General features: G+C 48.2%; 1 protein-coding gene across 2 annotated transcripts in view; it reads right to left on the bottom strand.

The window, feature by feature from the left end:
* Window positions 1-7,687: 7,687 nt before the first annotated feature.
* Window positions 7,688-14,602, bottom strand: part of Nuak1 (NUAK family kinase 1) — a 71,391-nt gene continuing 64,476 nt past the window's right edge. For both annotated transcript variants that reach the window (XM_005083786.4, XM_040755198.1), the window contains one exon: window positions 7,688-11,894. In XM_005083786.4, the coding sequence (XP_005083843.1) occupies window positions 10,741-11,894 (1,154 nt within the window). In that variant the 3' untranslated portion in view covers window positions 7,688-10,740. The remainder of the gene's footprint in view (window positions 11,895-14,602) is intronic.

The following is a 14,602-nucleotide window of genomic DNA, read 5'->3' as shown; positions in this document are numbered from 1 at the left end:
ATCCCCTATCAGTGTGTTCTCTGACTATAGTCAAACTGAGTTTAAAATTAGAAACAAAAATTATCTGGGGAAAAACATACACTAAATGTTCTAAATTACGCTATATAAGTATAAATAACCCAATCAGGGAGAGTATTAACAAGTTTAGTCAATTAAAAATAAAAAATAGCACATCAAAATTTGTGAGATGTGTGTGACATCAGCAGTGATTCACCAACTCACAGCTTTCGTTGTTAATACGTGAAAAGAATAATCTAAAGCCATGATTTAAGCTTCTAAAATCTGAGGCAAAAAAGGGCAAATTAAACCTAAAACAAGTGGGGGAAATGACAAAAATGAGAAATCATCCCCCCAAAAAAATCACAAAACAGAATTTAAAAACAGATATATCCAAAACTTTATTCCTTGAGAAAAAAGTAAATAAAGTTGATGAAGTGTTGGTAAAACAGACAGGTTGGGAAAATGAGAAGACACACAAATAAGACTTATAGAAGGATACTGAGAGCTCTTAGGAACAAATAGCCCACCAAAAGATGCTACACTAGATGCTGCTGACTAATCCTTTGAAACAAATAACTTCCCCCAAAGTAACCCAAGAAGCCAGAATCTAAATAACCCTGTTTTGGGTGAGGAAATTCAAATTCAAATTTGAAACTCTTCTGTATGAAGGAAGTTCCAAGTTCAAGAGGCTTCACTGGAGTGTTATTTATCTCATTGTGTAAGAAAACAAAAACAAAAGGCCTGGCAGAAGCAACTGAAGGAAGGAAGGGCATATTCTGACTCACAGTTGAGGGATGTCGTCGGTCCTGGAAGGAAGGGTGTATTCTGATTCACAGTTGAGGGATGTCGTCGGTCCTGGAAAGGACCGTGGTGGCAGGTGTAGGAAGTGGCCATTCACATTGAAGCCATTCTCATTACTCAGTCCAGTTACATGTGGGTGTTCACACCTTATTAAGCCTAAGCTAGAAAATAAACCCTCTTGTAGTCATTCTCAGAGACTAGCCTAATGTATGGAATCCTTACAGAAAAGCCTGGAGGCTTGCCTCCTTTGTGGGTCTCTGACCAATCAATACTAGCTATCAAGACCGATGAACTAAGTATTTAATGAAGAAATTATAGTGCCCTACATGAAACTTTCAGATAACAGAAAGCAGGAGGCTATGTCCCAGCATAGGTTATGGTCAATGTTACTTGAATAAGAAAAACAGACGAAGCTATACAAAGAAAGAATGAGAGAGAAAGATGAAAAGACAGAGAAGAGAAGCAAGACAGGGAAGTAGGAAAGGACGAGGGAGAAGAGAACCAGAAGGAAATTTTATTTTGAAATTTTCAGCAATTTAAAATTCATATACACAGAGAAGAACAATGTAACATGGATAAGGTGCAAATTATGCCAGGAATGCAAGGTTGGTTTAATATTTAAAAGTCAACCAAGGAGAAAGATCATAATTAGCTTAGTAAATTCAAGAAAACTACTTGACAAATTTGTAAACCAATTACAACAACAAAAGCAAAACACTGCTCAGCAGTTTAGGGAGATAAGAGAGTAGGCTCAGTCTAAGAGAGGGCATACAGACCTAACAGACTTAAAAGCAAAAGTCTAGATGCTCTCCCTTTAGTTCAAAACAATCCAAAGACCTTTGGCTACGTCTCAGCACCATAGCGAAGGTTCTAGAACTGGCTTGACCATTCTAGATCTGCTGCCACATCTCCTGCATACATAACAGTGAATGCAACGAGTGTTCAACAAATGAGTCAATTATCAAAGCAGAGCAAGATGTGTTTCCCACCAAGAGAGCCTAATGATGCTGGGAACAAGAGTGAACTGTGCTGTGAAGCATATTCAATACATCCAAGCAGTAAAAACCCAAACAGCCCGGTGTAGCTATTTCTCTGTGTGCATTTGCATCACATGGAAAATTATATTTGAGAGTGCTAGGAGTTAAACTGTGGGGACCAGCACAGTGGTAGGGGAGCCCATTTTCAGATTTCCAGGGCCTTTTACATCTATTTGGTGAAATTGGCTGTGATGGGAATATTTACACCACAGAGATAGGTGAAATGCACAGTTTTCTTCATTCATGTCAAGGGTATAATTTGAACATCACTGTTACGGTGGAGCCCCTCTCTCTGCACGGAAGGGAAAGATTAAGGTCACACACAGTAGACTTGAGAGCCCTTGCTTCAGCACTGGCATCTATGTGGATCACATGCTGTGACGAGTATAAAAAGGTAATTCTCAAATGAGGTGTTGGGTCAAACAATGTGGTCCAGTGTCAACAGAGGATGCCAATCGTTTCCAGGTTCACGCTAAGGAAGTCGCATCGTGATGACGTTCAGGGAAAGGACATGAAGCTGAAAACAAAGGCAAAAGCTCAGGGACGAGAAAAACCAGAAACGTTTGGCAGGGGGAGTGGGAAGAACAGAGCACTGAGGCTCCAGAGATTGGCGGTGAGCACTGTGGCTGGCGGACAGGCATGAAGCAAGACCAGGAAGACCTCAGTGTGATTGCACTGGACCCTCAGAGGTAGCTTGGCTCTGTGGTCTGTTCACTCTGGGCTACTCTTTTCTGTAAGGGGAGAACTTACCCTCATGGGTGACATGATCCACCTGTCTGAATTTCACCCCAAATGACCTGGGTGTGTGCTTATTGGTTGTTTCTCTAGAAAAGGAGTTCATTCCCTATCTCTTTACCAGTTCAGCCTGGGCCCATTTCCAGAGGCCGTCTGTACTTCACAGGGATTGAACCCACAACCAGGACCTCTTTGGAGCAAACCAGCTGGCTTGCTCTGAAGTCGGCATCTGGCTTCCAGCTTTGCACACATGCTCTGTCTGGGCTCCAAAGTCTCATGGCTGAAGCTTCTGGAATGCCCTAGGCATTGCTGAATCAGATGGTTTTCAGTTTCAGTGATCCACAGATTCCAATGTGCAGACCATTCTTGGGGTAGCTTGAAGCCCCCCTTTTCTTTAGCTGCCTCTAAAATGCAGTGTCCTTCAGGCCCATTTCAAGTGAGATATGACCTGAGGGATTGCCTGTGCTTCCTCCCACTCCACCCCATGGCTTTGAAGGCGTTACTCTGCCCTGATGTTTGTATGACAGACATTCCTTTTGTAGTGCTCGACCCCAGGCAGGTCTGTGAAGCACATGGCCCAGCATCCTGGATTTCTACATGACCCCAGGCATCTTGCTGTGAGCTCTGAGACCTCTAGAAGGCTCCAGGGACTTCCTGCATCCCAGCAACACAGGAAACAGCATGTGGAACCCTGTTTTCATGTGTGTGCCGGCAGGGGTGAGTTGCACCTGGCCACTGAAGGCCTCCAGCCGCCACTCTCTTTGGAGCATCTCAGCAAAGAGAAAGGTGAATCCCTCTATCCCATTCCACACTAGAAGAGTCAGGGCACATGAATCATCCTGTTTCCCATCTGTTGAGACTGGATATTCTAGAACTTGCCATCAATGGAGAACTGGACAGTGTTGCCTTCTTCTTCATATTTGTTTGACCAATACACTGACTATGCCTTCCTGATGATGTCTACTGGGCTCCTGCAAATACCGTGTACATGAATAAGACAGCGAGGAGTCTGAGTTTCAGAAGGATCGTTGTGAGCCACAGAGCAAATGGAGCCAGCTCAGAAGCTAGGTAGCCAGGCCCACGTTTGAATCCGGCTACACATTTCACAGTTGGGTGACTTAGGCAAGTCACTGCATTTCTTCCAAAACAGTTTCCTCATCTGTGATAATGGAGATAAGGGAGCATGAGATGCATTAAAAGATGACAGACATGAACGATGAGAACACAGATTACTCCATAGTTTCTTGGTTAATTTTAGTTATCATGCTTTTCCTGCTTGCTGGGGGCTCCTCATAGGAAGAAGGAGGATGTGGTGGAAATGTTGCCAAGAGTTCATCTGATCCCATTTTACTTTCTGCTTTTAAACTACTAGATACTGACCCCACCTGATGGCACACTGGGGTCAGGTGACTGAAACCTAACCAATGGGATGTGGGCCCAAAGCTTGACACTGTATCCAGGTCTGATATTTACAGGCTCTCACCCCTGGTCTCTCTCATTCGTATAGTCAGGAATGAAGAAGCCCGGGATGTGGAAGGCAGAGGATGCAAGAATCTTAGCATGGAGATGGCGTAAAAGGACAAGTGCCCAACCCGTGCTGGCCAGAGAAGGGATCTTCTTATCACACTGAGCCACTGACCTGCCAGGGGCTGCCTGCTACTTAAGCAGAACACAGCTTATCCAGACTTAATTCAGAGGCCAAAACTAGAAGAGAATGGACCAAGGAACTAGCCAGTCAAGATACAATGAATATTACTAGTTTGAATATAAAATGCTCGCCCCTGCCCCCCATGCCTTTGACGGTTAGCCCAGTCCCTGGTCCCTTTCTCTCCTCTCTGCTTCCTGTCAACCAGGGGTCAAGACCCTCTTCACTACAGCTGATGATTGATGGCGACTCTGAGCTAAAATACACAATTCCCCTCTTAAATTGTTGTGCCGGGGATTGGGTCACCACCGTGGAAGGTTAATACACACAGGCAGTGTACTTTTTCATCAAGAGGGAAGTAACTGCTGGAATCTGAAAACAAAAGTAGCCGTTCACTTCTTGCATCGTTTTCTGTTGGAACCAGACAGCTGTGCTGGCAAAGGGCGGGTCTTGTAACGGGAAAACCTGGCTGTGTAGACCCTGCCTTACATGCAGCATCACAGCTGCTCCATTTCCACGCCCAGAGCGATGCACGATCCTATGCTTAACAACAGCTCTTCCATAAATTTCAGTCCGTGGCTGTCAGTTTCTGCAGCAGAAACACATTCTGGTTTAAAATTGCACATCACACCATGTGTCGTGTCTGGGGACCACCTGTCGAAGGGTGCAGGCGTTTGTAATTAAGGAAAGACAGAGTCATAAGTGATCATAGCCAATCCTTGTTAGAATGTGGACACACATGTTTAAACAAACACTACACCCCCTAGCCCATGGTTGTCCTATGCCAATCGGGCCAGAAATCAACCCTTTATGTTTTCGAAGACCTCAGGGCCTTTGTGTCACCTACTGTCCTCTGTCCTAGAACAAATATAAATGTTCACACCTAGACTGGCTAGCTCTTTATTTCTTCTGCGGAGTTTTATGTAACCCAGGACAGCTGGCGTTTCACTGTGGTGACCCTGCATTTCCTCACTAATCTGTTTATGTCACATTTGCTCCAGTCTCTAAGCCATGGGCATGCTGTCCCTTCATGAAAGCACAGATTTACGTGTTTCCAAAAGGTTCTACCCTAAGTAAATTTCAACTTAGTCCCTTCCTCTGCAATGTCTGCCATTTGCTAACGGAGGCAACGATTGCAGCAAGAATCAAGTCTCAGTAGTGCAAATACAGTGCATTAAAATGCCCTATTTTAAAACTCACTGAAGGGCTGGGGTGTAATCAGCTAATATTAACCAAGAGCTTGTGAAGCAGTAGTTTTCATTCCTATCCTTCATACTCATCATGCCCTAGGTATTGCTAAAATAACCACAGTATTACTAAAAAAAATGTCTCAAATGAAGACGAGACGAATAAAAGCCAATGACTGCTGCTCCCCAAAGAAGTGTCTATTGCTTCCCATGGAGTTACATATTCAATATAACTTCCCAAGAATTCTCTCACTTCTCCTTACAGTTGTCAGAGATAGGCAAGAATGCTCTCAATAAAGCCATTAGAGACTGCAGAGATTGCTCTGGTGCCATGATGCTTATCTTGTAAATAGAGGGACCTAAATTCAAACCACAGAATCCACATAGAAATAAAGCCAGGTGTTGACGACCGTGTTTGCAATCCCAGCCTTGAGGAGGTGGACACAGGAGGAACCCTGGGGCTCACTGGCCAGCAGCTTAGTCTAACTAGAGAGCCTCAGGTCAGCAACAGGCCTTTGCCTCAAAAGCTAAGGAGGGTGGTGCTTGAGACACCTAGATTATCCCCTGGCTTTCACACATACACACAAACATGTGCATAACATATACAAGTACACCACAAATGAAAATAAAGAAAGCAGGCCATTAGACAGTTGAGGAGTTACTGGATCCTGGCCATATCAAATGATGTTAAGTTCAGTATAGAATGTCATTCCATACAAGAGAGTTTGGCTTTACAGAGAAATGAGAACATATACTCATTCCTGACCAGGGAGAGCTTCAGCTCTGACCAATAGTACAGGATGCAGAGTGAAATTTGAACTCCAAATAAACACCGGGATAATTTTAAGTGCCTGTCCCACATTTGGGCCATGCTTATGTTTTTAAAAACACACAACCTGGTATTCAAGTGTATCTGAGCATCCCGTGTCTTACTGAATGGGACTTCCCTGACTGAACTGAATGGGTGCTGGGTATTGTGGGTCAGATGTAGAATGTACCGTTGCCTCTCATCTTCCTTACTCTTCTGTTACTGTGATGCAACACCACAGCCAACTTAGCTTATAGGAGGAAGCATTTAATTGAGGGCTTCATGCAGTTTCAGAGGGTCAGTCCATGATCACCACGGCGTGGAGCATGGTGGCAGGAGGCAGGCATGATGGTGGAGCACAGCTGAGTGCGTATGTCTGACCCAAATGCTGTCACAGAGAGCACAACTGGCCCAGGTATGGGCTTGTGAAATCTTAAGAGCCCAACCCTGGAGACACGCCTCCTCCAACAAGGCACACCTCCTAATACTTCCCAAACAGTTCCACAAACTGGGTACCAAACATTTAAACATTATGAGCCTATTAGAACCATCCAAACCACCACACCTCATGAGTCTGGCTGCAGTGGAAAGAATTCCAGTTCCGGGCTGGACTTGGTAATTGTTAGCCAAACTCCTGTAAGGTAGGGGTCAGGGGTAGTGTTTGTTCATGGAAGACATCATGACAAAACAGATGCCGTAGGCAGGGCAGTGGCCTATCTTCTGACCTTGGCCCCAGTGAGCACTTTGTGTGGAATTGGGATGGGGAGGGGCACCTTTAGGAAGCTGCAGAAGATAGAAGAAACTGTTACCAGTCTCTCACAAACTAATGCTACAATGTGAATTTGGAGGCTATGGACCCTGGCAAGGAGGACTGGGCAATCGGGGAGAACTATAAAGGTGACAGCCGAGCCTGAATTCCTCCAGTGCCATCGGAGAAGAGTGCAAAGTCACTTACCTGGTGATGAACACAGATAAACACAGCTGTGACAGGCAGAGTTCTGAGACTCACTGGCCAGTCAGTTTTAGCTACCTGACAATCCCCAGGCCAGTGAGAGCGCCTGCTTCAACAGAGTAAGGCAGACAGTGCTTGAGAACAGTAGCCGAGGTTGTCCTCTGGCCTACACAGGCACAGGCACACGCACACACTCGCTCTCTCAAGAGCACACGCACGCACGCGCGCGCGCACACACACACACTCTCACTCTCCCGAGGGCATGCATGCACACACACGCGCGCACACACACACACACACACACACACACACACACACTCTCACTCTCCCGAGGGCATGCATGCACACACACACACACACACACACACACACATGCTAAGAGACACAGAAAAGCAAGCACAGTTACCTCAGGTCCCACTGCAGACCTTAGTTCCAAGGCAATGCAAGCCACGCCCCCTGGGGCCTTAGACTTCTGGCATCTTACTTGAGTAAAGAAAAACAACCAGCAAAGCAAGGCCCCGGTTCAGTTCATTGCAATTTATTTAATTTAAAAATAAAAACAGAAACGAAAATGACAGAAATCGATTCCAATGAGAAATGAACACTTTGGGTAATTAGCCAGCTTTTCTTTCCCTCTCCCTGTAGGCTGTTCTCAAACCAGTCAAAAGAGAAAACCAGCTTTGACTGGAGCCTTAAAGCCACGCTGCACCAATTAAATTACACCAATATATTATTATAATACCTTTGAAATGCCTTTTAGACCAATAAATAAAAAACGACAAATTCAAATTAAAATCAACCTTTTATTACCAAAAATATAGAAATTAAATAAAAGTCACAACATGGATTTAAAAAATGTGCAGTCAAGTTTTCTCACTTTCCTTTCCCTTCCTTTTTTTCCTTTTTCTTTTTTTCTTCTTCCTCCTAGGAATGATACCATGCCAGTAAATCCCCACAGAACAGTTCCAGTTTGGCAGCAAGCAGTGAGTCCCGTCATTCACATTTGTACTCAAGACAGCAGGCCTGGGCAAATCATGCCTGAATTTCACCCTGCAGAGCGCTCAGCTCATTTGGTAAAGAACCCCTGGCAGCAGAGACCAAATCCAGAGGGAATTTAGTACGGTCATGTCACCAAGGTCTTGAAGCACTTTCCTAAAAACTGATTGTGCCTTGAAATTTACCTGTAAAACGAAGTACAGCTCCACCCCTTGGCGGATGTGTAAACGAGGACAATGGGAGGGCCCCAGGGCAAAGAAAGGACCAGGAGAGCTGGCAGCAGTCTCCCCGTTCTGACCACCGGGTCATCAGAGTGTCTCTCACCGGTGACTCCATGGAAATGAATCAGGCACTCCTTCTTTGGCTGGGGATTGGCTTGTAGGTAACAGCACTTAATCGGGATGCTGCTTTTTAGGGCTCTCCTCTATTCTAACTTTTCCTCGCAGGGACAGTCAGCATCTCACTGAGAAGCAGGTGTCAGAATCGAGTCTGGCCTTGGGAAACCAGCCACCCACTTTTCCAGCTTCCAAAGGCAGGAAGCAGCTCTATCTCACACCACGGCAGGGGCCTGACACTACCAGAGCTAACGGCAGTCCTGGACTGCTGCCCTGGAATGGGTGGGAAGCATCGGCTTTTCCATAGAGTGCTGACAAAAGAGAGAAGAGAAGGCAGAGAATGGTTTTCCTAATGGAGACATTAGAACGATGGGAAATCCTAAACAGACACATCCCACCAAGCAGTAATGGCTGATGTACCTTAGACCAGTCCCACACTCAGCAGCCAGCTGTGCAGAGTGGGAGGGAAGGAGATGGGGGATTGGATGCTGCATGCTGCCCTCTCTGCACCCCAAACCCTCAAACCCACTTCTCTACCTACAGATTCTTCTCCCTTTCAGCCCCCACCAGAATTCAGGAAGGAGGTGAAACTGAACGGAAGGAACCCAAGCGGCTCCCCCAGTACTCTGCCCAGCTCAACCCAAAGGAAGCACAGGCCTTCCATGGGGGTGGGGGCACACAGAGACGAAAACCCCAGAAACATAGGGCGGCATCTTCCTGACAACTTTTCTCAGTGGTGTGCTGTTCCTAAAACTTCCCAAGATGCGTCCTCCCCCACCCTCTCTCTGGGAGGCTATCAGGAGGCAGCCACCTTAGAATTAGGCTTCTCATTTGCCCAACCCAGTGGGTTCCCAGGTCAGCCCCAAAAGACCACTTCAGCCCCAGGATGTCCACCGTGGGATGACGTCATCGTAATTTTAGTGTTGGGAGATTAGATAACTAGCTTGACCATTTTTAAGCATCCCGGCACACCCCTTTTTGCCTCCTCCAACGCCATCTGGATGACTCCTAAAGCAATGTCCCTAAGCTTCTCCCCAACACTCTTCTCTGTCAACATCTTGTGCCATGGATGGATGGAATTTGTTTCTCCCCAAAGTGCAGGAGATCAAAACCATGAGACAGAACATTTAGGTTAGGAGAAGCCAAGCAGCTTCTATCAAACCACACTTTCCCCATCCACACACCCACCTACACACACGCTAGCTCCCTAGAAGCAACCCATCTACTGTTAAGGTTCCATACTTGTGGATGGATTGGCCAGTGGCTCCCCCAGAGCATCACATCCAATGAAAGCGTTCCTGCAGGTGAGAAGCCAAGGGGCAGCAGCGTTCCAGTTAACACTGAGACATGAAAGAAGGTGAAACGTCTTGCCGCGGGCGTGTCTCACCTTCCATCGAACTGTGCAAAGACTGCAGAGGCTCTTTGCCCTGCCATTCACAACACCCTGGCCTCTCAATTTCCCTTTCTCCTTGCCCACCTTCAGGTGAGGCCAAAACAGGGAAGCGGGGGCAGACCCTGGGAAGCCAAACTTAGCAGCGCCTGACTGCGTCCTTAGCAGAGCTGAAAGCAACTGCTGCCTAAGCAAGTCCCTCTGTCTTCTACTCAAGGTTCAGGAGCAAATGAACAAATGCCATGCCGGGCCATGAAGGAGTCAGCAGGCACCACGGTGCTGTGACCCACTCCCAGGACTTGGTCCTGGCAGCCATGCTGTTCCCAACAGTCCTGACGCCACGAGCAGTTACTGGTACACATCACAGCAGCGGGTGTTGTGCCTAGGCCACTCAATCAGCATACAGTGCAGATGCTAACTGATCACCAAGTCAAGCTCAGGGTGCTGCGATCTTGCTGGCATCTGCAGGCAGACTAGGCTTGCTAAGGTATTCTTCCAAAGCAGATGTCCTCAGTATTCCTGCCCCTCCTCCAGAAATGCCTAGATGACCTCTAGGGACACACCCTCTCCCCCACAGTGCCCTCTCCCACTTCACGGTGGCTGACATCATCTTCCCTGGAGAGCCAATCCTATGTGAGATGCCACATGGGAATGCCAGTTAGGACCCACATTCTGACTGACAGCTGGCAGAACTGGTAAAGAACCATTTCCGAGTCAAGGCTCCAAACACTGGCTGGGCCAGACCTGACCGGGTATCGGCTAGCCAAGAGGTAACCAGCCTGAAGCTGCTGTTTCCCTCCTCCCTTGGACCCCCGCCCCCGCCCCGCCTGCCCCGCCCTCTGCGCCCTGAGGGGCTAGTTGAGCTTGCTGCAGATCTCCAGCGCTTTCTTATACACCTGAGTCACGTCATCCATATCTGTGAGGAGGGAGAAGCTGCTGTCTGCCAGCCGGTTCCGGTACCGCTTCAGGTACTGGGGCCGGGGCCGGCTGTGTGGTGTCTCAAAGTCCTGAAGCTGGAGAAAGTTCTCAGCAGAGACACAGCTGCGGATGCGCTGGCGGGCCGGACGATTCTCCTGTAGATCTAACAAGTCAAAGGAGTCGCTGGACAGGACACTGTCATCGCTGATGACGCTGGACGGGCGGCTGTAGCTCCGAGAGACGCCCTCAGAGGGGACACCAGGAGCTGACAAGGATTCCAGTGTGGGCATTTCGGAGCCAGCAATGGCAGGGTCTGTGGCACCATCCGAGTACCTGCTGCTGTGTTTCAAGATGCCCTTCCTGCGGCAGGACAGGCTGTGGGAAGTTCCCCTGGCTTCGTCTGGGGGAGGGGGAGAGAGGCCACTGCCGACGATGACGTCATTACTGTCCAGCAGCTCTGAAGACTCGCTGCGCTCAGGGGATGAGTAGTACCCAGATTCTCTCTGCTGGGTCTTTTTCAAGATGCCTTTCTTGGGCATCGTGGCTGACTGTTTGAGGCTGAGCTTCCCTGACAAATCTGCCTCAGGGGAACTGGGGAGGGCAATGCCAGTCCGGCACAAATCTTGCTCCATTTTGAAAGGAGAGGGTAAGGCAGGGCCCACGATGCCTTCTATGAAGCCAGTGCTGTGAGAGCGATGCTCACTGTTGCTTCGCTTCTTCAAGATGCCCTTGGGTCTCTTGGAACTCAGCTTGGATGGGCTTTCAGGTACGGAGTCCTGGGCAGACGGGGGTAAGTCATTCTCTTTCTTGGACTTCTTCAGTGACCGCTGCCGCTCCAGCACAACGTCAGAGGCTCCGGGTTTGGCCAGACCCTTCATCTTGGCTTCAGCCTCAGCCTGCAGCCCAGTGGAACGATGGTGCCAATCAATGATCCGCGCCAAGAGTGGAGACTCGGAGTCAGGAAGGGCATCACAGTCACAGACGCTGCTCTTGTAACCCCAGTTCACCCACCAGTGGTTGGCGATGTCCTCGATGGTGGCCCTGCGCTCAGGGTTTACCATCAGCATCCACCGGATGAGTCCTCGCGCATCTAAGGGGCGAAAGACAAAAACAATCAGGCTACCATGGGAGCATTGGGCAGGACGACTTTCCGTGAACGGTTACAAAGACATGCACAGGCAGGCAAAAACAAAAAAAAAGAATTCATTTGGAGTGTTCCGGTCCCACGCTGAAGCAGGAAGCCAAAGCCTACCCAAGGCTCAGGACCACACGCCACACAGCAGCCCCCTCCTGACTTTCCTTGTCTTTCTGTGGTGCAACTTCAAATGTGTACAAGTGCATGTGTGTGTGCTGGCATGTACATCTGTGTGTATGTGGAGGCCGTGAGACAACTTCTGGACCCGTCTTCAAGCACATCACCCGTTTTCTTTCATTCAGAGTCTCCCACCGGCCTGGGCCCTGCTGAGTAGGCCTGGCTGGCTGCCAGCCAACCCCAGGGGCCCATCCAGTACAACCAACCCCCAGCGGGGTCATAACTGCGCCGTGCCAGGTGTTTTGGGGTGAGTTCTTATGATCAAACTCATGTCTTCACGCCTACAAGGCATGCTGCCATCACCTGTGCTACCCACACCCACCACCTATGATCTCCTTTTCCACATGCAAAGGAATGTCCTGGAACCCCTGACACCGCTGTCACCCCATGTCTGCATCAGGTACGAAAGGCCGGGTGACTGGGAAGGAATGCAGACTCAGTCTCACTGCCGCTGTGGTCTGTGTCACTCTTACCAAAACAGATAGCAGTCTCACCAGAAGCCTCCCAAAGGTAGGTGCATGCAAACACCCGGAAAAGGCTCTGGGGGCTGAGGACAGAGAGGAGCTCACCTGCTCCAGGCGTGGCTCTTACCTGACACACCTGGGCAGGTAGAACGGCTGTCTGCATGACTGGTCCCACTCCCAAGGTCTTAACCAGGACCTAAGGGCCACACCCAGTGAGCTCACCTCCTGTGTCTGCGGTAAGCCCTATTGGTACCCACCATTGAGAGCTGATCTTTATCTGCTACCCAGGTGGCCACAGCCTTTCTTAAAAGGAAAAACAAAGTCCCTTTGTAGATCCTGCAGCCAGCGATACAGGGGCAAGGCCCCCAGGGTGCTGAGGAAGACACGGGAGCCAATCAGAGTTGATGAACCAACTTTCAGGGTCATGCTGGGCGAGCCAATCAGAGTTGATGAACCAACTTTCAGGGTCATGCTGGGCGAGCCAATCAGAGTTGATGAACCAACTTTCAGGGTCATGCTGGGCCTGTGCCTCACCTGGCACTTACACCCTGGGAGGCTGCCTCAGCCCAGCCATGTATGAAGGCGGACAAGAGGCTGGCACAGCCCAGCAATATGGACAGGGCGATCTGATGGACACTCCTGAGAAGGGACAGGATGACCAATCACTAGGCAAGGGTTTCCTGAACTCTTACGAGGTGCTTGAAGTTTACCAAGGTGCAGGGAAGTTTGCTGGCACCAATTAGTGATTAAAGACCAGCACCACAGGAGTCACGTGTCTCTCTCTGTCTCTCTCGGTCTCTCTCTGTCTCTCTGTCTGTCTGTCTGTCTGTCTCTCTCTCTCTCTGTCTCTCTCTCTGTCTCCCTCTCTCTGTCTCTCTCTCTCTCTCTCTCTCTCTCTCTCTCCTCCTCCTCCTCATCTATCTACCACTTACCTGTCTATCCACCCATGTTACTCCATGTTAATTGTCATCTTTCTACATTGACAAATTGACATAAATTTGTTTGCAAGTCAATGCCCACAGCTTTTTTTCAGGCATCCTGTATACGCAGAGCAGTGAGGTCCCAGGACTCTGGGCAGGTATGTTTGACACTCTGGCTTCTGCTCTCAGACTGTAAATAAGCAGCCCTTTCTTTGTGTGCTAAGTGCTGGGTTTGTCACATTTTTGTTCCTCCCGCCAGAAGTCTGCCATTTAAAACTCACCCCCCAACACACACACACACACACACACACACACACACACACACACACACACACACACACACACACACGGCAGAAATTCTGTCTACTGTCCTCAAGTGAAAAAACATGATGGACCTTCAGGAGAAATCATGTGTGGTAGATACGCCTCATTCAGCCATGAGTAAAAGTGCCACTGGCCCCTGAATTTAACAGATCGAAAATACATACCAAATAAGGTGACCTTAAACATAAATACACCAAAAATGTTACATACCAATAAAGACAAAAATACTTGGTTTGGCAGGGCAGTGGTGGCGCACGCCTTTAATCCTAGCACTCGGGAGGCAGAGGCAGGTGGATCTCTGTGAGTTCAAGGCCAGGCTGGACCGATAGCCTCCAAAACAATACAGAGAAACCCTGTCTCGTAAAAACAAAAACAAAAAAACCAAAACAAAACAAAAAAAAATACTTGGTTTGTAACCGTTTTATAAAACAACTATGAATAATTTAAAAGAAAACAACGGTGTGTACATTAAATGGAATGTACACAAATATTAACCACATTCTATGCTGGCCACTGGTCCACACTCTTGTATACACCTGGTGCTCTCCTACGGAGAGGTAGAACTTTCGACCTTGGTCGCTCTGACCAAGGAAAAAAATCCCAACGGCAACAGAGCCTAGTTGCTAAGTACAATTAACAGGAATTCCTGATATCCTGTCCCTCTTTGAGCCCCTAGCAGCCAAGTCAGATATCCAGGCTCTGTTCTGGAATGACCAGCCATCAGGAGGCACTTCAGAGACAGAACCCACACAGACAGGCACAGAAGTTAGGGACTCTG

Source organism: Mesocricetus auratus, unplaced genomic scaffold (assembly GCF_017639785.1).
Source record: "Mesocricetus auratus isolate SY011 unplaced genomic scaffold, BCM_Maur_2.0 Super-Scaffold_100011, whole genome shotgun sequence".
Taxonomy (NCBI): domain Eukaryota; kingdom Metazoa; phylum Chordata; class Mammalia; order Rodentia; family Cricetidae; genus Mesocricetus; species Mesocricetus auratus.
The sequence above is the reverse complement of the archived record's forward strand: the minus strand, read 5'-3'. Positions and strand labels throughout refer to the sequence as shown.